Raw genomic sequence first — 25,975 nt, forward strand, 5'->3', positions numbered from 1 at the left:
AAAGTAGTAGTTATAATCCTGCTCAAATGTACACTTATTTAATCACAGGCTCAACTCTGAAATACTCTTGTACTGTGCATAATTCTCTACTGCAGATCTACAATCTGTCTTTTCAGTATCATCCTAGTCCTACTAGGTTAACAAGTAATCCTAATCCTAATCCTACTTGGTTAACAAGTGATTTACTAGAAAATACCTACACATACTGAATCACAAAGATCTGTTTGAGGCATACACATGATTGTGGGAGAGATCCTTTTTTACCTTTATTAGATATACTGTCAGCTATACTGACCAAATCCAAGAACAGAAGTTATATTCAAATTCAAACCCACCTAGATTTCAGAGACAGATGTACATTACAGTATCACAGTATCACAGTATGTTTGGGATTGGAAGGGACCTCAAAAGATCATCTAGTGCAATCCCCCTGCTGGAGCAGGAACGCCTAGGTGAGGTCGTACAGGAACATGTCCAGGCGGGTTCTGAATGTCTCCAGAGAAGGAGACTCCACAACCTCCCTGGGCAGCCTGTTCCAGTGCTCTGGCACCCTTACTGAGAAGAAGTTTTTCCTCAAATTTAAGCGGAACCTCTTGTGTTCCAGCTTGATCCCATTACCCCTTGTCCTATCATTGTTTGCCACCGAGAAGAGCCTGGCTCCATCCTCATGGCACTCACCCTTTATATATTTATAAACATTAATGAGGTCCCCCCTTAGTCTCCTCTTCTCCAAACTAAAGAGACCCAGCTTCCTCAGCCTTTCTTCATAAGGGAGGTGCTCCACTCCCTTAATCATCTTCGTTGCCCTACGCTGGACTCTCTCCAGCAGTTCCCTGTCCTTCTTGAACTAAGGGGCCCAGAACTGGACACAATATTCCAGATGTGGTCTCACCAGGGCGGAGTAGAGGGGAAGGAGGACCTCTCTCGATCTACTAGCCACCCCCCTTCTAATACACCCCAGGATGCCATTGGCCTTCCTGGCCACAAGGGCACAGTGCTGGCTCATGGTCATCCTGTTGTCCACCAGGACCCCCAGGTCCCTTTCCCCTACACTGCTCTCTAATATGTAATTTCCCAACCTATACTGGAACCTGGGGTTGTTCCTGCCCAAATGCAGGACTCTACACGTTCCCTTGTTAAATTTCATTAGGTTATTCCCCACCCAACTCTCCAGCCTGTCCAGGTCCCGCTGGATGGCAGCACAGCCTTCTGGCGTGTCAGCCACTCCTCCCAGCTTAGTGTCATCAGCAAACTTGCTGATAGTACACTCTATTCCCTCGTCTAAATCGTTAATAAATATATTTAATAATATTGGCCCCAGTACTGACCCCTGAGGCACTCCACTAGATACTGGCCTCCAACTAGACTCCGCACCATTGACTACCACTCTCTGGCTTCTCTCCTTAAGCCAGTTTGCAACCCACCTCACTACTCTATTGTCTACACCACACCTCCTCAACTTAGCTGTGAGGATTCTGTGGGAGACTGTGTCAAAGGCTTTACTGAAGTCAAGGTAGACCACATCCACCGCTCTGCCATCATGCATCCACCTTGTTACATTCTCATAAAAGGCTATGAGGTTGGTCAAGCATGACTTACCCTTGGTAAAGCCATGCTGACTGCCCCTAATAACCCTCTTATCCTTGATATGCCTTGAGATGGCACCAAGGATAAGCTGTTCCATTACTTTCCCAGGGACAGAGGTAAGGCTAACCGGTCTACAATTACCCGGGTCCTCCTTCTTGCCCTTTTTGAAGACTGGAGTGACATTTGCTTTCCTCCAATCCTCGGGCACCTCCCCCGTTTCCCAAGACTTGGCAAAGATGATGGAGAGCGGTCCAGCAATGACTTCAGCCAGCTCCCTCAGCACCCGCGGATGCATCCCATCTGGACCCATGGATTTATGGATGTCTAGACTATTTAATTGCTCCCTAACCCAGTCCTCATCAGCTAAAGCAAACTCCTCCATTGACCTGGCTTCATCCGGGGTCTCAGGGGTACAGGGCTCCCCAGGACAGCCTCCAGCAGAGTAGACAGAGACAAAGAAGGCATTCAGTAATTCTGCCTTCTCTGTATCTTCTGCCACCAGGGCACCCACCCCGTTCATCAGTGAGCCTACATTGCCTCTGGTATTAGACAGATGTTTAATGTTTGTGATTCTACTTTGACCTAAAATAGGTCATTTCCACTTCTATACACATTTTGTCAGAGACAATAATCTACTTTCAAAGAAATCTCCTCTGTCAAAATTCCAATTGTTATTAACCCTGCAGCTGATTCATCATCCTTAAGAATAAATCACGGAAGGAAGCAGTCATTTATCTTGACATGCAGTACTTCAAGTGTATCATTTGAAAGCAGTAATGCAGAACATTCTTACACATTTGCTCTTTATATCCTTTATTTTGTTGCTGAGACAAAAATGTTACACAGACATACAAAACCTTCACTCAGTTTAAGACAAGCACCTGTAAGGTGCTCCAGAGCTCTGCAATGGCGAAATATCTAGTGCCCAAATTTGGCTTCCTATGCTGTGAACAAGAAGGCATGCACTGGGAAAGGGACCTTGGCTACGATCAGACAGGGGTAATGTCACAGGTAATAAATGTTTTCTCCAAACTGACAAGTAATTTGAAAAGGCTCTGTATGACAGGTTTCCTGCCTCCACCTGCCCAACACTTGGCCTCTTTTTAAAGATGCTTTTTTGTTCAAAATTGCCAAGGGTAAATTCCTTTTCCTCCCCCCACACTGTCATTTTTTAAAGACTGCACCAGCTGCTACACCCCGCTACAGCCCATCCTGACAGTCTAAATCCAGTCACATCATCTTGCTTGTGGATGATGGCCAAATGGTATCTTGGCTGGGGAAAATAAATGCAGCCCCTGTGCTGCCATCTCTCAGGACAAACCACCTGAGCATCCTTCCTAAGCTGTACAAATTGCTCGTGTCCAAAAAGTCCTTGTGCTCCCATCAACTGGTAGAATCTCAGGATGGGAAATAGCCAGCAGCCTGCCAGAAGCACAGATTTGCCCATTGCAGATGCCACTGTAGTTTGTGCAAAGACAGCTGCTGATTGAGGCTGTGGCCACCAGTGCAGATTTTGCTGCTTTGGCTTTACCTCTGTCCGAACGCTTCTGACAATATGTCCAAATACCACACCAGGCACTGATACACACTTAATGGATGCAAACAACTTGCAGAGAAGATATTCACATTAGGGATGAGGTGTAGCATCCCTCTGCTTGGGTGCAGCCTCCAAAACCTCTGCAGCAGCATAACTGTGCCAGTTTGAGGACGGGGATCTGCCAGCATCAGCTCATCAGCCAATGAATGAAGGTGAGGCAAGAAGAAATCAGGGACACAAGTTATTTTCAGTGAGAGCTATCCCTGACAGAGGAGCCCTGATGACTTCTTGAAATATTAGAATAAGGCAAATATCCTTTGCTACACAGCAATCAATGGCTGGGGAAATCACAAGTAGGACCAAGGAACACAAACTAAATGAACCTGAAAAACAAGTGCCTGTTTCCAGTTGAATGTCTTAATAGGAAAAAGGAAGGAAATTAAGACTTACAGCTACTTAACATTTGAAACAGGGGATTGTTCGTTTATATAAAAGTGTGTCCTGTAAAATATATAGAAAACAAACACTTTTTCTTCAGGGAAATCTTTCACATCAGTAAAGAGTCAGCAGAAAATGGCCAAATAAGAAAAGGATAATATCTCATGGTTTGTGCATATCTTAGAATAAATAGCTTGAGTAAATGTATGCATCTTTTTTCACACTGATTTTTAACCCTTTTACCTTGCATAAGCTGCTCGTTCTCATTTATTCAAGGCTGAGATTGGTAGAAGTATGCAGAGTAAACTTTATGAAAAGAAATTTGTTTTCAAATGCCAACATATGCAGGATGAAGCTCAAATATTCAGGAGGCAAAAACAACAACAAAAATTCAGTATTCCCTTATATGGTTGTTTGAGAAAAGTTCATTCTATTTCAGAACTGAATGACTATTTCTGAGTGGGAGGACAATACACCTGCAGCAAACAAAGGAGTTTTCACTTTCACATGCAAAACATTATGCAAACAAAAATGAACTCGTTTTCCCAACACCCAGATAAAGACAGATAATGTTAATCTAATTTAGTAACATCACACAGGAGAGGCAAGAGCTGAAGGCTCTGGATCCAGCTTAGTTTTCACTCAGGGTTCTGCAGTTCACAACTGTACATTAATTACTCTGTAAATAAGTGAGTTTATGATTTAATCAGAGATTTTTGTCATCACAGCATCTACAAGACAAGTCAGAACTCAGCCATGTGAATTGCTGTACAAACAGAAAGTGACCTCTAACCATGAAGCCCCTACTGACACAGCACATATCAAGATCGGTATCAGTCCTCTGCTAAGGTTTGGGGGAAGGGAGCAAAAGCAGCTAGCTCTAAGCTTTCCCAGCAGCTGGTGGGAAACAGGAAAACATAAGAGCTGCTAAGAAGTACTGAGAGCTCTATAAAACCTCACATGCCATTAGGTTTTCCTCATCCTCCCATTTCAAAGCAAGCAGGGCATCTCTTCTTAGTAAAGGTGGGGGACAATCTGGCCTCTGCCCAGTGCTGCCCTGCTAAGGCAGATGTCCCAAAGCAAACAGGGACAAAGCATGTGGGATAGGGAAGGCAGCCAAGCCCACCTGCTTACACACTGCTCTTGGTGTCTGCCTTGCCCTGGGGGAAGGAAAAGCGGATGCATTTACTAAACAGATAAAAAATTGGCACAGCAGTGTCAGTTTCAAATACAACGAAGCTGATCTACATGTTCAGGGCTGACTAACAAGAAATCACAAACAAGCAGCAGAAGGTAGATCTTAACATTAGTTTTGTTATTTTCTTTTTGATGGTAGGACCTCTCACATAACTGAATAGCACTCTTTCCTCCCATCAGTAACAAGGTGGATAGCAGATTAGCAATCAAAATAATTTTTTTCATCAAAGACAAGTTCTCTCTCAGGCTTCTTCTAGATACTTGCATGTATGGACTGCATACTTAACTGACTTTCTTTTTAAATTTGAGAAAGGTAAGCAATGAATCCTCCTGTACCAGAATGATGACCACGGCACAAAACTGAACAATCTAACATGAAGCCAAGAGGAATTTAGTCTGTCTTGAGTAAGAGCAGTGGCATCACTGTACTTGTGACATGTTATTTGACACTTTATGTGTATGTTTTACATATGTAAGTCATATGTGCAGACATGCACATGTAATCCTGAATCACAACACATTTCAGCAACTAACTGATGGACTTCCATGCAAGAATATCAACTTGAACAAAAGTTGTTGTAACTTCACTACATATACAATTGGTAACTGTATTGGGTTTGTGTGGCAAGGTTTGGTAGCTGGTGGGGCTACAGGGGTGGCTTCTGTGAGAAGCTGCTAGAAGCTTCTCCCATGAACGACAGAGCCAATGCCAGATGGCTCCAAGATGGAACCTCTGCTGGCCAAGGCTGAGACCATCAGTGACAGTGGTAGTGCCTCTGGGATAACATGGTTAAGAAGGGGAAAAAGTTGCTGCACAACAGCAATTGCAGCCAGAAAGAGGAGGGAGAATATGTGAGAGACACAAGTCTGCAGACACCAAGATCAGTGCAGAATGAGGGGCAGGAGGTGCTCCAGGTGCCAGAGCAGAGGTTCCCCTCAGCCTGTAGTGCAGACCATGGTGAGGCTGGATGTCCCACTGCAGCCCATGAAGGTCCACGGTGGAGCAGAGATCCACCTGTTGCCCATGGAAGACCCCATGATGGAGGAGGTGGATGCCTGAAGGAGGCTGTGACCCCATTGGAAGCTCACACAAGAGCAGGCTCCTGGCAGGACCTGTGGCCCTGTGGAGAGGGGAGCCCAGGCTGGAGCAGGTTTGCTGGCAGGAATTTTAACTGTGTGTGGGACCCACGCTGGAGCAGTCTGCTCCTGAAGGACTGCACCCCATGGGAGGGACCCACACTGGAGCAGTTCATGAAGAACTGCAGCCCATGGGAAGGACCCATGCTGGAGAAATTAATGGACAACTGTCTCCTGTGGGAGGGACCCCACGCTGGAGCAGGGAAGAGTATGAGGAGCCCTCCCCTGAGGAGGAAGGAGCAGAAGAGACAACACATGATGAACCAATTGCAACCTCCATTCCCATCCTAAGGTGCTGGTGGGGAGGAGGTAGATAATTTGGGTGCGAAGTTGAGCCTGGGAAGAAGGGAGGGATGGTGGGAAGGTGTTTTAAGATTTAGTTTTTATTTCTCATTGTCCTACTGTGATTTAATTGGTAATTAATTAAATGAATTTTCCCCAAGTTGAGTCTGTTTTGCCTGTGATGGTAGTGGGTGAGTGATCTCTCCCCGTCCTTATCCCAACCCACAAGCCTTTTGTTGTATTTTCTTTCCCCATCCAGTTGAGGAGGGGGAGTGATAGAACAGCTTTGGTGGGCACCTGGCATCCAGCCAGGGTCAACCCATCACAGTAATACATTAAGAAAACATCCTGTCCTTTAAGACACATAAGAATTTAATCATAGGTTATAAAATGGTCGGAATTTCAGGCAGGATCTGGCCTCAAATTGCTCCCTCCCTATTTGCCCTCACCCCAAAATTAAACAAAAGAAAAAAGTGATGCTCTGTTTGCTTTACTCTCCCTTTCCTTCCATAAGGAGGTTAAGTGTCATGAGGAAAGCTTTCTGAAGAAAACATGCAAAATCAATTACTTCTCCTGGGGCAAGTAACTGCCAAGTGACTATCTTGAAATATACTGCTACTGGTTATCTACTGTGTGCTACTTAAGCAGGAAAAGTGATTTAAGAAAAAGACAACTAAGCATTTTGGTTCAAAATTTCAAAAGCACACTTAAGACTGGTCCTGTTGCTGACATGATTCCAGAAGGAAAGAGATATTATTTTGGCCCTTGACAATACTCGGAAAAACAATCAAACAAAAAGCCAAGACCAGATAGCTTGTTTGGCTTTCTACTCTCTAGGCTTTTGTTCCTCTGTACCTCAAGCAATCCAACAATGGATACATTCCTAATGGATGAAATATACAAAGCTTCAGAGAGCTCACAGCATTGTACGCACATTAATGATCATAACGATAAAAACCATAATGAAGTATTGTACTAACAGCCACAACTGGCAAAATAATACGACGGGAAATTGCAGCGTCTATGCCTTATCAGCTGAGGAGTGGCAGCCTGCTCTATTCAATCCATGCACGGCTCTGCCAGAGAGCAAAAGGCAACAGTGTCCCCATTCTATCTTGCTGAATAGCAATGTTGTGTTATTGTGAAGGATTGTCTCTTCCCGACACACAAGATCTTTACCACAGCACTTCTATGGTTATAAAGAGTGAAGACTTGCAGACAGAAATATTACAGGATTGAGAAATCTGCACGTTGATCTAAATTCTGCCTACATGCCAGCAGCCCTGCACTTGAAAGATCTCTTTGTGATACATACACTGCCTCAGCTTGCTGTGACTTAGACACAAGGGCCAGAGCCAGGAGCACAAGCTGCAGCAAAAATAGTTACCACACTTGTAATGGACATACTTTTTGCTTTTTTGCTCATATCACTGCAGAAGCCATCAGTTACCTCAGATCCTTTACACAAAAATAAGAAGCCAGAACAAAATTGAGATGGTTACATATTTTGCTAAGTATATTTCCACTTACCCGAGTATAATGTACCAGATCTACTGTACACAGACTCCATCCAAAGTACTGAGTCAAAAGGATTTTTTTTTTTTCCTGTTGGTTTTCAAGAACTTTAATTTGGTTGTTTACAAAACACATATCATACTGAGTGAGGACTGCAATGACAACTTCCAGAAGCACCACGTTTCATCACTGGAGGAACAACAGGAGAAGAATGGGTGCATAGTCGTCACACTCTTCCTTAACCATTGCCAATGGGCTGAACAGTCTTGCCTGACTCATTACAAGAGTATTTTCTTAGGCAATTTATTAACCTGCAGGTTGTCCACAAGGTAGAGATGGAGGCCGTGGGTTTCAGGCATGCTGAATTCCTGGGTTTTAACAGGTTTATAGCTGTTACCTCTTGCAATTATTGGGATGGATTCTTATTTCTTACTCTACTGCCATCAATGAAAGCAACAGCAATAATATTTCCTATTAATTCACAGGAAAACTTTAGGGTAAATAATTTTTTCAGTGCACTCAAATGTCACTGCAGTGAAGCTCACAGAAATCCTGAGGCAGACAAGGTATGCTGGTTCACTTACACAAAACAAAGCTGCTCAAACTGTCTAAGACTGGTGGTAACAATGGACTGTCGATTCCAGGTGAACAGGCCTACACAACAATCCAATTTCAGCACCCCAAGTTAACTTCTATGATAAGATTCTAAGAACAGATTACGAGCGAGTTACATTTTTAATTACCTATAAAAGGTTGTATCTTTCAAAACAGCGGTAAGAGCCAGTGACTGCATTCTATCAAGAAGAAATGGAAGCTCAGTGATGGCAGCAAATGTCAAAAGGAACAAGGTAGAGAGAAAAAGATGTATCTGGTAACCGAGCCTTTCTACTGCCTCTTAAATGTTATTGAAAAAATGAAATTGAAATATTCTCTGCATCCAGGCAACAGAGAGTCACAGAAAACTCAGTGGTAAATATCAGGACTATTCACTGTGCAGTAGAGAACAGTTTTCATGAAGCCTATTATTCTGCTTCTCATGAAGCCTATTATTTTATATACTGTTGCATACTCAAGCAAACACTCCTTTTACAGCATTTGCAACAGACTGCATATGTTTACCTGCCTGTGTAGTCACTTTCTCTTTTCCAAAGGAACATCAACATTAAAATTGGTTGCAATCAACTTGAAGTTTTTAACATATTACACATATTGAAAACTGAGCTGTTTGCATTGCTTCTTTTTTGCCATTTTCAGTAAGCAACAAAAAGGAGCTGTCTGCTCTGTTGTCAACCACCTGTATCTTTTCAATAACCATCCAAAAAAAAAATCTGTTATTTAAAAAATAGTAATATTTCCATGAAGAAAAAAAGAAAGAAAAGACTACTTAAAAAAAAAACCTTGCTCTTCAGCATTAAAAAAACACACCACAAAAAACTTTGTTGAAAAGGACTTCTGAATAAAAACAAAACAAACAAAAAACACCCACATCACCAAAAAACCACTCAATCGCATGTCTGAACCTCTAGTTTCTCAAGAGTTTGACTCAGCATTAAAGTATTTGAGTACCATGTATCCCAGAAATTATATTCTTACCAATCCTACTGTAATTTTTCCACTGTTGAACCATCACTACAATGCCTTTGGTATAGCTGAACTCATTGCAAAGTTAAAGGATCCAACATTTTAATTCCAAACCATCATTAGGGATAGAAAACTATACCTACATTTCTTTCTCTGTTCATAAACTAGCAATACCCATTTACTGTGATTATAATCTTTGCTACATTCTACACTTATGTTTACCAAACAGTGTTTTGTACTTAACTGACAAGATTCCTGTTATTCCAGGCATGCATTTCTGCAATATGGTAATGAAAACCTGTTACAGGATTGTAATTATGATACAGTGAAATAAGAATCTATAATATATTAAATACTTTCCTCATTACAAATGTGTGCATGGCTCTGTGCCAGAAAAACTTGGTGCTAAAAACAAAAACTAAAAAAACACACAAACACACAGCACAAAACAGACAGAAACTACAAAAAAATCCACTAAAGAAAAAACAGCCAAGAAAAGAAAATCCCCAAATCCAAGTCACTGATAGATAAGGGAAACCAGCAATAAACTTGCTAAGGAAGTAATTCAATACAGCAGAATATGGAAGTGCTGAGTAAAAACTTTTTTTTTTAAAACAGGAAAACGGAAGAATTTACTTGCTAGCATTTATGTCAAGTACAGAGCAACAATATTTATTTCCACTACAGCATCAATACTTCAGGGTGAAACCCACTCTGTGAAAACATACATGATTTCTGCAGTTGAAGTTGTGCATTGTTTTTTATGCCTAATTAAAAAAAAAAAAACAAAACCAACACACTCACCAGGGTACAGAAGATGCATTGGCATTGTGCTATTGTCGTCATCTGCTCCACGGGATATTCACCAAGGCAGAGCTTGCAGGACACTAATGGGTCAAGTACCAAGTCCCAGGTAGGCCTATATCTTGCTGTAGTCATTGCAGAGAAGTCTGAAAAATAGCACAAAAATAAACACACTCCATCACTTCCTTATATTGATATTTGATCCATATCCGCTACTGCAAATGTCATTGTCAGCTGCTGCCTGGAAAAAAAAATACAAACAGCAATCGCTAATTTGACAGCATCAGCACTTGCAGTAGCCTATGCACCCCCTGCCTGACAGAACATGCACACGTCAAGCAGAAGAATACAAAAAAAAAAAAACCCACCAAAAAAACAAACACAAACATATAATACACTGACAAAATATGACAGCAAGCAGGAAATATTCTTCAGTTACAGAGTTTTGCCCAACCTTATACACTCGAAACATCTCATTCCCAACTCCTGCCATTTCCACCACTAGTTACAGACTTTCTTTCACCAATACTGATTGCCCATCACTTAAAACACCCCCACAACTGCAGCTACCCAGGTGAGATTCACAAACTCTCTTTCATGAATAAAGTACCTATTATGCCCCTTTTCCAGCCTGACAATGTTGCATCTCAAACAGAGCCAGATATTTTTGTTCCCAAGAGCATGACAAATCCATCAGTTTGATATATTTAGAAAGAATGGTGAATATTCTCAGTATCCTCAGAGTTTCTTAGCATGCATTTTTCTCATAAATGCCAAGACCACAACTTTGTTGCAGCAACAATCAACTGGGGCAAATAAGAACACAAGAAGCAAGCTACAAAAAGAAGCTGTAACACATGCTATGACCCTCAAGACAGCAACAGCATAGGAACACGCAGAGCATCTTTATTGTATACTCCAGGGCCCAGATTAAGAGTTCTCAAATGACTAACCAGAAACAAAATAATCTCACACAACGAACATATTCCCTCAAAGGAAAAAGCTAATTTACAAGTTAGACACACAGGGAGGGAACAACCACCCACCCACACACTCCCCATAACATCTAGGGTAACTTATGTAGTATATCCACTCTGAACACCATATTTACTAGTATTGTTTTGTCACTGTGACATTGACCTTTCAAACACAGTATATTCACATGCAAGGCTGCTGGGAGGTCCACTTTATCCTGCTTACCTCCTTCCCAAAATTAGCTCCCCCACACCAGCAGTTGGGCTGCTCCAACTATGATTACAGGCTTGTTTGTTTTTTTCACTGGCACTTGCAGAAACTGCTTATATCTAAATCATATTATCTGTGAACTTCCCAAGACCTCCAGAACTGCAATAAATTACTTTAATAATTATTAGACTAGGTTTAGGCAGATGTTGAAGCAAAATATGTTTTTTGCCCCAGAAGAAATCACATGGAGAGTTCAAAGAAGTGTTTGTGAAGTCTTTGGTATTCAATGAATTGTTGACATGACCCCACCAAGGTCTCTTAAATTCTCTGAAGCAAAGTGAAGATTTTACATTAGCCCTTCACTCAGTCTAACTCATTTGAAGCTGCCCTTTAAAAGGTACGTAAAGGACACCAAAACAGCAGAGCCTAATCATACCCATTTCTAGTGCATCCATCAGGGATGAGAGGGGGAGAGGAATGATTAAACCACCTCATTTCCAGGGATGCTCTGGAACACTTCCTCCGAGAGCCCATACACAAGCTCCACACAGATTAAATGGCCCCGCAGTCTGACACATGAAGAATGGCTCCACAGCACAAAATAAGACCTGTCCTGTGCAGTCTTTTCTGAGACTTTAGCATGAAAGTCTGACATGGTGATATAAATGGAAACCCAAGATTTTTGAGGTTATTAGACTGCTTTTCTACTGTTAACTGCCACTATTTTTTTGTTTAATGCAAAGTATCAGGAAAAACAATTTACTTCTTCCAAACTTATTTTATTTGACATTTGCAGATAGACTTATTAAGTATTTGAGAAGCAGTGATCAAACACACCTGAACCAACTCTGTTTGCTATTAGTTTGAGTCTCCTTTGCTTGACCTGACCAGTTTATTGCACATCTGGTACTTGTGGCAGCAAGCAGATGAACAATGAAGAAAGATAAATTTAAGTTAAGGATGCACTTGCATACATCAGGCAGACAAAAATTCTAGCAACTTTTATGGTGAAGATGTACAATCTGGCACAATTCAGATTAAAAACTCACCAAATATATTGCTAAAACTTAATCCAGACAAAAAAGAAATGCATATACATTCAGTGTGGGTCAATAAGTGATGATAAAGGGGAAAATATAAACCTTTCAGCTCCAAGGATTACACTTGTTCCCTGTGCCCCAGAACTTCCAAGAGAGGCTTACTGGTATCACTGTGGTAATTCCTTTTGCAGCACAACTATACTGCAGCAACATTTCACTGGGAAATCTCTCTCCTCTTTGTCTTTTCCTGCAAAGCAAAAGTGAACCAAACTGAAACTTCAAGCTGGCACCCAGCAGGCCAGCAGAAATAGCTGCCCAATACATTTAGCAAGTAAGCCATGACTTGGACTCAGCCATGGCAATAACAGAAAGCAAAACCTGAATACAGGCTCAAATGGTAGCACAGCCATTCCTGCTCACCCCTACCTGACAAACACCTTTTCATAATGAAATCTTACATTCACTATGGGGGGTGGAGGGAGGGAATAACTGTTGTTGCCAGTGACATTAGAGCAAGGATCAAGAAATCTGCCACCTAGCCTTGGAAAATGTACACAGAAAGCTCCCACATCCGAGTGAAACATGTCTAGTGGGTACCCCTGTAAAGGAACACAGGGAATGAAGCTTCCAAAGCACAGACTAGATTTTGCTTCATCATCATCTGCACACTGTTGCAATTAAATAATAAGCTTCTCTGTTTACATCATGACACTTATGAAACTTAAAAAAACACAAACAAACAAAACAAACAAACAACAAAAAAAACACAAAACAAACAAAACAAACAACCAAAACCCCCCACAAAACAAACAAACAAACAAAAACAAACAAAAAAAACCCATCACCACCGAACACCAAACTCACAAGAGAAAAGCAGAGGAAAAAAAACTACCTTAAGACTCCTACTGTTCCATAGCTGTGGTCTCTTCTGGCTTCAGATTGCATTCTCGTGCTTTCTAATGATGTGCAACACTTCAGCAAGAATGTAAAGTAACAGCAAGAAGAAAGAGAAGCCAACTGAAAGGACCTCTAGAGGAACAAAATATTGAAAAATATGTACTAGTGTGGCCTTGTGCTGAAGACCACTACTTAGAGCATCAGTCAGTAGAAGTTCTGGCCTTGTGTTTTGACTGTCTGCTAGGAGGCCCCAAGAAATACAGCTAGGAAAGGTCCAATTGGACCACAGTCAAATCCATCTGCTGAACAGATCTTAACCCAATAGTTATTTAGATCTTTTAAGATTTACTGTTGATTACCAAACTCAGTATAGATATCAATACTTCACAGGTCCTGATAACAGATATACCAAAGCAGGCTTGTGAGACATAGACAGCTAGAAGCTGGTCATCAGTTCAGACTCCAAACTCTACTGCAGCCAAGGTCAGTCTCATTTACACGTTTTTTGCAGAATGTGGTCCATATCTGGTAATATTGGAATTGTATGAAATACAGTAACACAGTGCATCATTTTCTAGGACAGCATCCCAAAGCAAGCTGGGACTAGGAAACATCAGCAATAGCTTTAGTAATAGTTTGTTCAGAGCAATCTTCTCAAATAATCAGCCTGACTATTTAATCTGGTAACCATGTGCATGTCCACACAAAAAGGAACCACTGCATGAGGACACAGAAGTGACTGAAGCCTTACTGCTGTAGTAACAGGTTAATTTATTTAAAATGTGACTGTTATGCATTCTGAGAGATGGGTATGGAGGGGACAGGAATCTTTTGTCATTTCTACACAACAATTAATGAATTAAGTGAATATAAACTGGATTTCTGAACAGTAATCCCTCAGTTTTTGGTCCACCTACACAGACTACATTTTCAAGTGAGAACAAATGGCTGACTTGATCTCCGCTAAGTCAAGAATAGAACAATTATTTCTTTCCAAGCTTCAAGAAGTTGCAGAAAACTGTAAAACAGAAATACTGTGAAAACTTCCATGAAAAACTCTGTGAAAGCAGGAAATAATGCAACTTTCTGCCATGCAAGTCATTCACAGAATCACTGGAGCTGGAAAAGACCTTTAAGACCATCAAGTCCAACTGTCAGCCTAACACTGTCAAGTCAAGAAATTATAAAATAGTATGACTTTTCTTACTGCACTATAGTCAAGTATTTCATGGCACTGTACAGTCAAGCTGCACTTGCATCAAGTTCACACTTCACAGATATTTGACCAGCTATGTGAGAAAAAAGTGACTAGAAAATATGGTTGAATAAAACAGTCATCCACAGCATGCTTTAACTGGTAAGTCTTTTTCACCAAGACTCAAAATTGAGCTTTCAAAGAAGCTACATTTCAGCTTTAGATCAGGGATGGGTTTAATTTAGAAATTAAGGGCTTCAGTCCCCTCTCTTACGAGACACTCAGTTAATAGTGTATATTTAAAATAATCTGCTTTAAAGAGTTATCTTAATCTGAATTTCCTGACATGATGGAAAGCAGCTCTTTTAGAGGTCAAAGGAAGGGATTTAAGTGGGATTTGAAATGGGTTCTCATTCTTTTTGTCCCTCTTTGTCAAAATAGCTCTAGTTAAGATAATCCAGGCTACTAGATTAAATCAAATGCATCTGTTATAGTACAGATTTTTTTAATGTATTTATACATATGAATATGTATATTTATATATTCCAGGCCACACTTCTTATAAAATTAAGTCAAACACATCTGCCATAGTACTGTTTTATGTATATATTTTTATATAAAGTATATTTATATATTGATTTATACTTTTAATATTTTTAAACATATAAAAATAAAAAACTATTAAAAAGTGTCCAGATATTTTACTTATGTGGAGAAATAAAAGCAAATTTCTAAAGTGGTGTTATCTGCAGAAAGGCTATTACACTACACTCTAGAATTAGCACCACCTGCCACATCTATTAAGTTAATATTTTGACTCTGACCTAAACAATGCTGAGCTTCCCTATGTAGCCACAGCTGTTCACTATACACAATTCAATAGCTTTCTCCAAGACCCACAAGTCAGCAGGAACTAGTTTACATGGTCAAGGTTAGTAGCTGAGGGTGTTCAGCAGCAGCCCTGCAACTCAGATAATTTGTTAGCTCTCTGTCGGAGTTTGAACTTGATGCTACTTTTCTCTGTGCCCAGGCTCTTTCAAGGATCTTCAGAAGGATTATATGGCTCGGGAAATATGAAAGACACATGCATGACATAATTGACCAATTAGCAACTAGTTTTTGTTGGTGTTGCCAGTTATTATGCAACTGTACCATAGACAATGCCATTTAAAAGTGCCTCTACAAAACAAATTCATGAATAAATTCACCCACTAAGTAAATTTTATGGTTTTAAAAGTTGGCAGGCCAACTTAGTATCTCTCATTTATCATTCCCAATTAGTTACTGGCATCTATCACTGCATTAACTGTCTGTGTCTGAGTCTTCAACCTCACAGAGCTGCTTGGGAGGTAGAGTAATTCTCTCTGCTAGATGTCAGGCAAACTGACACACAGAAGTCTTGATTTACAGATATGTTTAGGTGTTTGGAGATTACTGAGTTACAGAGGTTTGGTGCCTTCCTTCTTTTACTTCTTTAATCCTGTCAAATGCCTACCTAACTCTTAAGGCTTCCTCATAAATCTGATCCACAATGAACTAAGTCCAGTGGATATCAGTTGTCCTTCGAATTCCAGACAACCCCAACCAGTAAAGCCACATTCCATCTTCGAGCAGTATAACAGACTTCCTTTTTCAGACATTTATTATTTTCAACACATAAGAAACTTCAGAAAGGTTGCAGAAAGACACATCAACACAATCTATCATGAACTATTCAGACCTGGCCTTTAAGTCCTTACATCAGCTACCCATCAACTACAAGCTTACCATCTCTGTTCTTACCTTCAAGCTATTCCAGGGCCCAAGCCCAGAAGAGATAAACAACCATGTAAAAGCTTACAGTGCTGTCAGCAACTTCAGTCTCCTGGCCAATATAGCATGTGGGAAACAGGCTCTTTCTTGAGTCGAAAGTGAATTATTCCAGGGACTTCAGTCCACACCATGAATAGCCACAATATTTCTTTGCTTTAACTCCTGACTGATACAAGACATTTTAAATATATACAAGTATCTAATATATATACACATGCCTATATAATATAAAAACACGTACAGGTACAAATATTACATTCAAACATCTCAGTGCCCAAGAAAGAAAGATGAAAAAGAGAAAGAACAGCTAGTTTCTCACTAATAGAAAGGTAGCCAAACAACAGCATCAAGAGTGAAAAAAACAATCTGCTGGACTGTTTCTAGGACAAGTCACAGAGTTAAGGGAAGTTTAAAAAAAAATTTGCTAAATACCTGGCTGACAATTTTTCTTGTTTCTTTTCCTGAGAAGCTGGAGTACCATATAAGAAAAAGAAAAAAAAAAGTACATGGCTTGGTTTGATTGTAGCACAGACCATGAAATATTTTAAATACTGTAAGAGTAATGGACACCTTCTGAATCTATGGATATATATGACAATGTTGCCTATCAAATGCATGGGTGGGTAGAGAAGGAAAAAATATTATGAGGACAAACACAGAAAAAAAAAAAACAAAACAGTTTTCCAATGCTCTAACTTCTAAATCATACTACAAATAGAGATGTCACAACCTCATCTTCTGGGCATGCAGCAGTACCTCAGAGGACAAGATCCTTTCATCTGTCCCAAAAAAACGCAGCCTCTGAATAATGCGACCAAGCCAAAGACTTTCCTGACCTTGCATTTTCCTGTGTTTGTCACCAGCTCTGGTGCCTCTGTGGCTTCTCGAAGCACTGTCAAAGAGCAGCAACTTGAAATAAACCGTTTGTGGCTTTTATTCAGACCCCATAGGCAGAGGTGAAAACACTTCAATGAAAAAAATCACTTTACTCTCATCTGAAATATACTGCTGTCAGGCAGAAGGGAAAGAACTGGAAGAGTCACAGGTATGGAGAAAAAACCCCCATAATTCAATAAAACCAAAAAAGGGGTGAGAAGGAGGACAGAGACCATAGGAACAACAAGGGAGAAAATGGGAGAAAACAGGGGAAAAATATATTTTTCCTGATGAACAAAGTGTATTTTCATGTTCCAGAAGCATATTTTGTTGTACAGAGTACAACAACTGAAGTGAAATTCCATTGTATTATACCCCAAACATTCAACGTCCCCCAAAAATGACAGGAACAAACAGACAGAGATGTGGTAATATTACGGAACACTGCTCAGAATTCATGTGTCTAATCAATGTCAGCTATCCAAGAGATTATATGAGTCCTGAAAGAGCAAAGGACCTCAGGTGAGAGCTGGGAGGCCCTTGCACCATCCCAGTTCCCAGCAGTGGAGACCCAGACCTCAGTACACCTCAGGGCATGCTCAGCAGCCAGGGAGACAAAGCCTCAAGATAATCTGAAATAGCCAGGCCAAGATTACATGTATTTTAAAAGCATCCTCCTGCACACTGATGGGGAAAATTCCACCCCTCATCATACTGGAGAAAAACCTCTACACCGTGGCACAGGTGTAGCTACTGGATCTGAAAATGGCATGAATGCACGTTTTGGTCCATGAGAATGAGCCCGCCCATCTCATTTGGTTGCTTTAAGAGTAATGAACCCATTGGATCCTCATTAAAAACGCCCATGAACTTAAATGGAATTCCTCATTACAAACTCCCATAAACTTTAATACAGTTAACCACCCCCTTTGAATACTGCGATCAAGACCAAAGTACCATCTATGGATTACTGTGGCAACCACTAAGCCCATGCAAAACTGTGGAACACCACAGGTTAAGTCAGTAACAGTTGAAATGTTAAAACTCTGTAAGCACTTTAGAGACAGGAAAATCAGCTGCACACAGAACCTAGGAAATAAAGATTTTCTTCATATGAAGAGTGACACTTGACACTCCATTTTTCCTCTTCTCCCAAAGTCTCAACAAACCAGAACGAAGACTACATGACTGAAATAGTGAGACCGAGATCAAGCACAGATTAAAACTTATTTGCATCATGAACAAAGGAACAAGAGTTCAGGAAAAAAACCCAAACTTTCCCCCTACACTAACTGTTGAATAAAACAAAAGCAGTATAATCTTTATTAAAAGGAGCTGGGATATTAACAACCATTTCAGCAGACGCTGACAACAAGGAGACTTTAAACACAAAAGGGCAACTTCCTATTTACTTGGCTTTTTTGGTCATCAGAAGACAAAAATCAGAAACAGTCAAACTCATTTCCCTGGCTGAACATTTTCAGAGTTTGCTTCTACTGGAAGAAAGCTAAAGGATAATAAGTGATCTCCACCCTGTAGCCACCACTCTGTTAAGAGAATTCATGCTCAAATCACAGGTACAGCAAGGGCTGCACAGCTAGCGTTCATCAGCCAAGACACATAGTCCAGAAGGCAGTTAAGTCCTACTCCTAATTAACATGGCTAAGAAAATAACAGCATGTTTTTCAAGTATGAGGTCCCATTATAGTCACAGGCTATAGGTGCCTACTTTAGGGTGTGCTGACTGTTTTTGGCACTTCTGCTGGCCATACCAACAAGAGCTCTACTACTGGCTACAGGTAACCCAGTAGCCACCTGAATTTAAAATACCTAAAATCTTAGATTGCTTTCCACCTGTATACCTTGCCTTCTTGCTGGTCCTAACTCTCCCACAGTAACAGGAGCCCAGGGTGAATCGATCAGACAACATCTGTAAGGGGCCTTAAAGTGAGGCAAGATGAAGCCAACCTAGAAGAGACTGGTCTTAACCAAAGCCAACTGTAACCTAAGTGTGCAACTCACAGCTGCAACAAGCCCTGAACCCTATCTGGCAGTGAGAAGTCACTCATGACTGAATTATTTTCTAGCTTGTGAAAGCAACAGTAATAACAAGGGTACAAACAATTCCACTGCTCTCTAGGGTAACATTTTACTGTTCTCCAGAAATTCTTAAACCACACAAAAACAACAGCTTTGCTATGCCTTTCCTCTCATCCCTTACATTTTCCCAGGTTTTTATTTTTCTCTCCCCCAACACTTTCCCCCTCCACCCCTTTCCTTACTTCCTCCTATTCTTTCCCTCCTCCCTGCTTACAAGCAACTAATGAATTAGTGCACTCTGAGCTGTCTCCACAATAGCAATAAATCAGTAAGGACCAGTTTGGAACTTCAACATATCACAAGGTTTTTCCTTCTCCACAATTGACTCTCTCAGAAAAAGTAAGGTTAATGTATACAAATAACACCAAGCTTGGGCTCTGCGGGTTTTTTCTTTGTTGGAAGGAAGGGAAGGAAAAAAAAGCCTTGGAAGCTTAAGCTGTGCAAAACTACTGAGAAAATGGAAATATGAGCAAATATGAGCAAGGGCAGTGGAGCCCTAGTTCTGACTGAGACACTCCAAGAGACCAGATAAGCAATTTTCTCATTTCCACCAGTCAAAATTGTTTTCCTTGCAACTATGGCAAAATGCATGCTCGGTATGATGCCCAGTGCTGTATTTTCATAGCACTTGACAAGTCTCAGATGAAGGAACAAAGTACATTGGATTGAAAAAAACGCACTGTCTCTTGCTGTCTTACGTATGTGTACTAGCAGTGGAGCTCAGGTTTTAAAAACAGCTCTCATCATATTTGTAAGACAACAAATACACAAGTATAATCCTTTCATATGCTACACTAGTAGCTGAAAACAGCATTCAGAGTGGGGTGAAGTCTGGTTAACTTCCCTCCAGCTATCTTTGTTCTTGTGACTCAATAACAACCATCAAATTCCAGGCAGATATTTGTAAGAGAGAACATTTTTCACAGCTCCCAGCGTGGACAATCTCATGATCTATCCCTCAGGGATTAGCATGGAGTTCTTCCTTATTCTGAAGAGTTCTCTTTGACAAATAATATTGACAGGGAGAAGAACCAACAGAAAACATTTAATCGCTAGGACTAGAAAGAAAATATAGCCAAAGTACATGAAAAGAGAAAGACTTCATAGAGAGTAAACTTCACAGAAACGTTTTGTGCAGTAATTACAGCCATCTGGAAAGTTACTTTGACTTTTTCCAAAACCATGCCTAAAAACAGCAACTCTAGCTAGAAGCTGGACAGCTTCCCTGCAAATATAACAGCATCTATTATACTATATCACACTGTGCATCAGCTATGACCCAGATCTACCCTTCTGGTCTTCAGAGGACAGAAAAAAGTAGAGTGGATTTCAATTACATGTCATGGTGTGCAAACTCACCACATTGGTGTGACACACTGGACTAAGCACAAAGAGAAACTTAGCACAGGATTTAGACTACCTAGGAGAGCTACCCTACTGTTGGTGCTTAAATTTTTTTCTAAAATAACTGCCTATATTACTGACTCATGAGAGGAAGGAAAGCGATTTTGAAGGCCTACAGCATGAGATTATGTGTACGATATCAGGCATCACAGCCAAAGGAAAATAAAAAAAAAATAGCAGTAGTACAGCTTCCTGGAAGAATTCTGTTTCCTGACAATAAATCCAATGGCTTGGCCTGTGCGATGAGCTGAATTACAGACCAATAAGATTTTTTGTTTGTTTGTTTTTGTCTCTCTCTCAAACACCAAGAAAGCTCTGATACAGCCTGCTTGGAACATCCTGCAAACAGGATCTAGCCTGATCAACAGAACTAGCTACTCACTGTTTCTCTTAATAGTAGTACCAAATTTAAAATTGGTTAAGCATTCCTGCATGCCTCAAACAGTCAGCCTTTCGTATCATCTGATGCTTCACATGATAAAAACTACACCTACCAGCTAGGATACGTTACAACAAACTTCTGGCCTGAAAAACTTAAAACTCTCAATTCAAGTCTCTCCCTGTGGACTGTCCAATTGATCATTTCTCTACTTCCTCCTAAAAAGACAAAGAAAACTTTTATTTCCTTTCCTATACATAATATCGTTGCTCTAACCTCCTCCTGCTTGGGGCAGCCTGTCCTCTTCCCATCACATCTGCATCACAATCCACTTCTTCAGTCTCACCTCCACTGCACACTATCCAAGGCAAGGTAGCCCAGGGCAGCCAAACAGGAGAGGTCAGGGTGTCCAACTAGGAAACTGTCCTCGGACGCTTTGTCTTCTCTCTAGGAGAAGAGCAGTTTGCCTTTTTTAAGCACAGTGTGACCAAATGTGATTATATTATGGTCTGTGTGAACAAAGTGGTGTTTGTTTGCAAGTTTCTTTTTGCATATTACAGAATTTCATGTTCCAACTACATTTTTCCAGATAATGTCCCAACATGACATACAACCAATGCAGACCTTGGGACAGACCTGTCACTCACATGGGCTAGGGAACTTGCAGACAAATTCTTATTATGTAATAACACTTCCATTAGGGGCAAAAGTTCAGTTTGGTCTGGTTTCTTCCTACCTTCTTATTGATGGTCCAGTTAAGTCATTTCGCACAATCTTTGCAAGACCTTCAAACACAAGAGAAAGTTCTTGCTTCAGTATGAACCACCAACATTGCAGATGCCAAAAAAAAGATGATCCAGTGACTAGAACATCACCCGAGTCGTAAGAAACTACTGATAACCTCTTCTTCTGCCTCAAACTTACTGCATAACTGAGCAGCTCACACAGTTTAGTCATGCCTCAGACACACCAGGCGGTACCTACCACATCACATAGGCTCGTGGGTGGATGAGCATCAGCTGCCTGACTGCATGTTCTCCTTCTCTCTCTGCAGAGTGAGATCAGCATTTGCAGTAATTGAGGTGTAATGTATTATCAGCAGCAGCCCCAGCTCTGATCTGTCACAGTAATACTGCTGTTGCACAGTAATGCTTCCTGTTTTGATGTTTGTGGTTTTTCTTCCCTCCTCACATTTAACAACATCTGCAGTATAATACACACCCCTGTTTACCACAGAAAGCAGCGGCAGCACTGTAACACCCTGTCCGCACGGCACGCAGAACAACTCTGCAACAGCAAAGGCAGAAAGACACAAACCGAAGGCAGAAGCGCTAAGGGCACATAGAGACAGCAGAAAAGTGCAAGAGGAGGAAGGCAAGAGCACACGTTTACCAGCAAGGAAACACTCCCTCCAGGGCTCCCCAGCCTGCCATTGTCTAGATAATGAAACCTGATAAGTTACCAACATTTGATTTTGGTAATACATGCAGAGAAATGCTACTGAGATTTTGTCTATATTGCTTTGAACACTTGAGCACAGCTCTTGAAAACAACAGGTGTTGGGCCTTGCTTTATTACTTCTAGTTTCCATTAAGTTTTCTCCTCTTACACATTAATTGTACTGTAATTAAGATGCTGTTGGAGCTTGAACTATAGTTTTTCTTTCCTCATTTATAACAAAACCTTTAGAACAAACTACTGGCTGTTTGAGTTTTGTAAATGACTTTCCCTGCCAATTAATTCATTTAGTAAGGACAGTATGGAGCTGATTAGGACTTTTTGGATTTTTAACCTTTAATATCATGGAAGAGATTTGTTTTTTGAGTTACCCAAACAGGACAGATATTGAAAATTATTAAAGGAAAATATAGAGTCAATATCAAATAAGCTAGCCAGAAAATAATTTAAATAAAGCTGTTCTAACATATCAGCATAGGTGAAATGCAAAAAATATAAACAAAAATAAAGAAGCATGTTGCCTTATATGTCACTGCATTGTTGGAAAGAGAAAACTTCAAGGACTTAAATCAGTCCCTTACATCCTCTACATACCCACATAATTCATCCTGCTAAAGAGTGAACACCTCAGGTTATGATTAAGCAATGCAAAAACACCCAATGTGATCAGAGCACTTGACTTTGATATATAGTGACAGTGACAGCCCACTCGCAAGATAGGAATTGCCTACTAACGTTTTGCATTGCCTCCCAGCACACCTAGACCATATTAACTCCTTTCCTAAATTAACACACACATCACAACAGGTCCTCAGTTCTGGTATGTTTGGCATATCCCACACTGCATGTTCATAGAAGCAGTTTGGTTTGTGGCTCTGTACAAGCCACCCTCATCCTGTTCGATCCGTAACTTCTACCTGCTGGTGAGTGTGTGCAGAAAGGATGCTGAAATGCAGCCCTCGTTGCATGCTTATGGGTCACAGTGCTGAGAGCACACTGGGCACAGGGATAGAAAACACGTACTTCTTCACAATTTCCCAGCAGAGAGATCTGGCACACAGCACAAAGGCTGGAAAATTTGCATAGACTTATTCTGGGAAGGAGAAAAACACTTCTAGGGCAGCTGGAGTTTGTGCTCATCATTCTAGGGGTTTTTAATGAGGAGCTTTAAAATCAAAACAGTCAAATGAAGAAAGGCTTTGTTTGGTGAGTCTTGATGGTTTTTAAAGGAAGTTAACATTACCGGAAATAAGTCATTTTACTTCCTTAAGAAAGAAAATGAAGCAGCAACACATATTTAAATGATTTATACATACAATATATTCCCTAAGCCACTTTGTATAATGAGCTCCTTCCACAAGCCCAAGTGATCAGTCCATTGTCTAAAAGCCAACTAGTTTGTCCCACAAAAACAATAACCACAAAACCACTAACAGCTCTTTGAAGACATGCCCCTCCCCATGTAAAACATCTACTTCAAGCCTCTCATCTTGGACAGTTATGTCTGAAAACACCTTTTCAGAAGCTCAACAGGTACTCAGATGCTCTGCATTGTTACAGCCAGTTTACTGACAATAATCAAGCAAACTACCTCAAACACTAGGTCAGGTCTTACCCCATACTGTAGGATACCCAGGATACGGTATTAGCATCAGATTGAAAACTCCTCTGTGGGAAAAAGATTTTATTTTTTTCTTTTACGTTTGGATAGTGCATGCTGCAGTGGACCACAGGTTTCAGAAGTTAACATCGATACAAAGTAAGTTATTAAAAAAAATTACTAATATTAATACACTTGGTACTAAATTCTCTGCCTCAAAAAATGGATGAGTAGTCAAATTTAGTACACAACTATCTTCTCTAGACATATTTGAGTGTCACAAGCTATTTTTGAAACAGTATTTGTCTGAGCAGTTCTCACTTTTGTAGCTTCTTCCCTTTCATATGCAGTCTAAAAAACTAGAAAGTAATCTCATCAAACATTTAACACTATTTTGGTGTCAAAATAAAGCAAAAAAAACTCTAGTAAAACAAAATTTCACTGGAAAGAGTTATATTTAAAAGGCTGAATTAACAAAATAGTAGTTAAGGATATTCTACACTTTCCAGAGGCCACGTGTTGAAGATTTTGGATAGTAGGAATCTTTCCAAGTTCAACTCGTGCTTTCCCAAACCAAACAAGACATAAACCACAGAAACCTGCCCTCTTTTCAGCTTCTGGGAAGATCACAGATGAGGTCGTTCACTATGGTCCAAGCCAAGTAGCGTGGTACACACACAAACACACACACCACCCACTCAGCTCTTGGAGTCTTCCTCCTCTATTTCAAGGGAATCCACTGCATGAAAAAATGAGCTTTTTTTGGTAAGTTCTCTAATTGTTACTTTTTCCTATTTACTTTAATGGTCACCCATAGTGTTTTATGTTAAGGAGACCATGAAAGAGCAGCCACAGTGGTCTGACATACCAGTTTAAAATAGAGATGTTTGGAAAGGAATTGCACCAGAGGTTCTAAACTAAACAACAGGGATTGCAACCCACTGCTTAAAATTAGCTTTTGTGGTTTGTTTTTAGATATTCTTAGCAGCAAACTCAATCTGATTGCTCTCTCTTGGTTGACTTTATTGCATCTAGCAATCTAGGAGGCCAAGAATAGAAATTTCATTTAAAATATGGCTATTAATGTTCTGAAAGATAACTTATTACATGAGTAAGCTGTGTCACAGGCCTGAAATAATTCTCTAGATTTTTTTCTTCTGGTGAAAGGACAATAAATGCTTGGCTAGGAGTTAAGAGCTCTACATGCTTTCATGATGAAATAGTTTGTCAATATTAAAACTAGACAGTAAGAAAACTTTCAGAGGGCAGGAACTAAACCCTGGAATATATGTGAATTCCTATAAATGAAAAGAACCCCCCAAAAAAGCATTGAACCATCAAAGGTATCCCACATCTCTTCTTAAATCCTTGGTTAACCTACATTGTCTACCAATACAGAACTTTGTCCTAGTAAATTGGCACAGGCAACCCTTCAGTTTCTTTCCAGCAGGAAACCAATTAAATAGATTCCAGAGCAAAGCAGTCGTACTTTAAAAACAAACAAGAGGGAGGAGCACAGTAGCTGGCTACTGCTTCGCCAAGAGCTGGAACAAGCCATTTGTTTAAAAACTGTAAACATGAGGACAGTGCATCTCCCTCTCTGCAGCACAAATGGGAGCAAGAAGAGCATTGCAGCTTGGACAAAGGTGCTTGGTGGGCTTCAGGACTCATTTAGATAGGAAAGGCAAGAGTGACACAGTCTAAGAAGAACCTACAATGCAATAGAAGATGGAAAACTAAAGGTTTCTTTCATCTATACCAAATTCTGTTCTAAACGGAGAATAGTGAGATTTTTTGCATCAGACTTGACTGTACCAGCTGCAAGCCAAGGCTTGTAAGCTTTAATCCTCTGAAATCTAATAGCTCAAGTCACACAGTTGAGTTATGGGGAGTTTGGGAATATGATAAAGCAACCAGGTCAGTAACTGATTAACTATAGGCACATTTGTAG

General features: G+C 40.5%; 1 protein-coding gene across 6 annotated transcripts in view; it reads right to left on the minus strand.

Moving 5' to 3' along the window:
* The window catches only part of RNF144A (ring finger protein 144A), a 70,224-nt gene that overhangs the window by 21,196 nt on the left and 23,053 nt on the right, over positions 1–25,975 (minus strand). For 2 of the 6 annotated variants that reach the window (XM_065055956.1, XM_065055951.1), the window contains one exon: positions 10,079–10,224. In XM_065055956.1, the coding sequence (XP_064912028.1) occupies positions 10,079–10,213 (135 nt within the window). In that variant the 5' untranslated portion in view covers positions 10,214–10,224. Of the gene's footprint in view, positions 1–10,078; positions 10,225–12,465; positions 12,486–13,195; positions 13,289–21,702; positions 21,726–25,975 lie in introns of those variants that run through there. The other 4 variants (XM_065055953.1, XM_065055955.1, XM_021293544.2 and 1 more) reach the window with 4 other exon arrangements.

The sequence above is a fragment of the Columba livia genome, chromosome 3 (assembly GCF_036013475.1).
Source record: "Columba livia isolate bColLiv1 breed racing homer chromosome 3, bColLiv1.pat.W.v2, whole genome shotgun sequence".
Taxonomy (NCBI): domain Eukaryota; kingdom Metazoa; phylum Chordata; class Aves; order Columbiformes; family Columbidae; genus Columba; species Columba livia.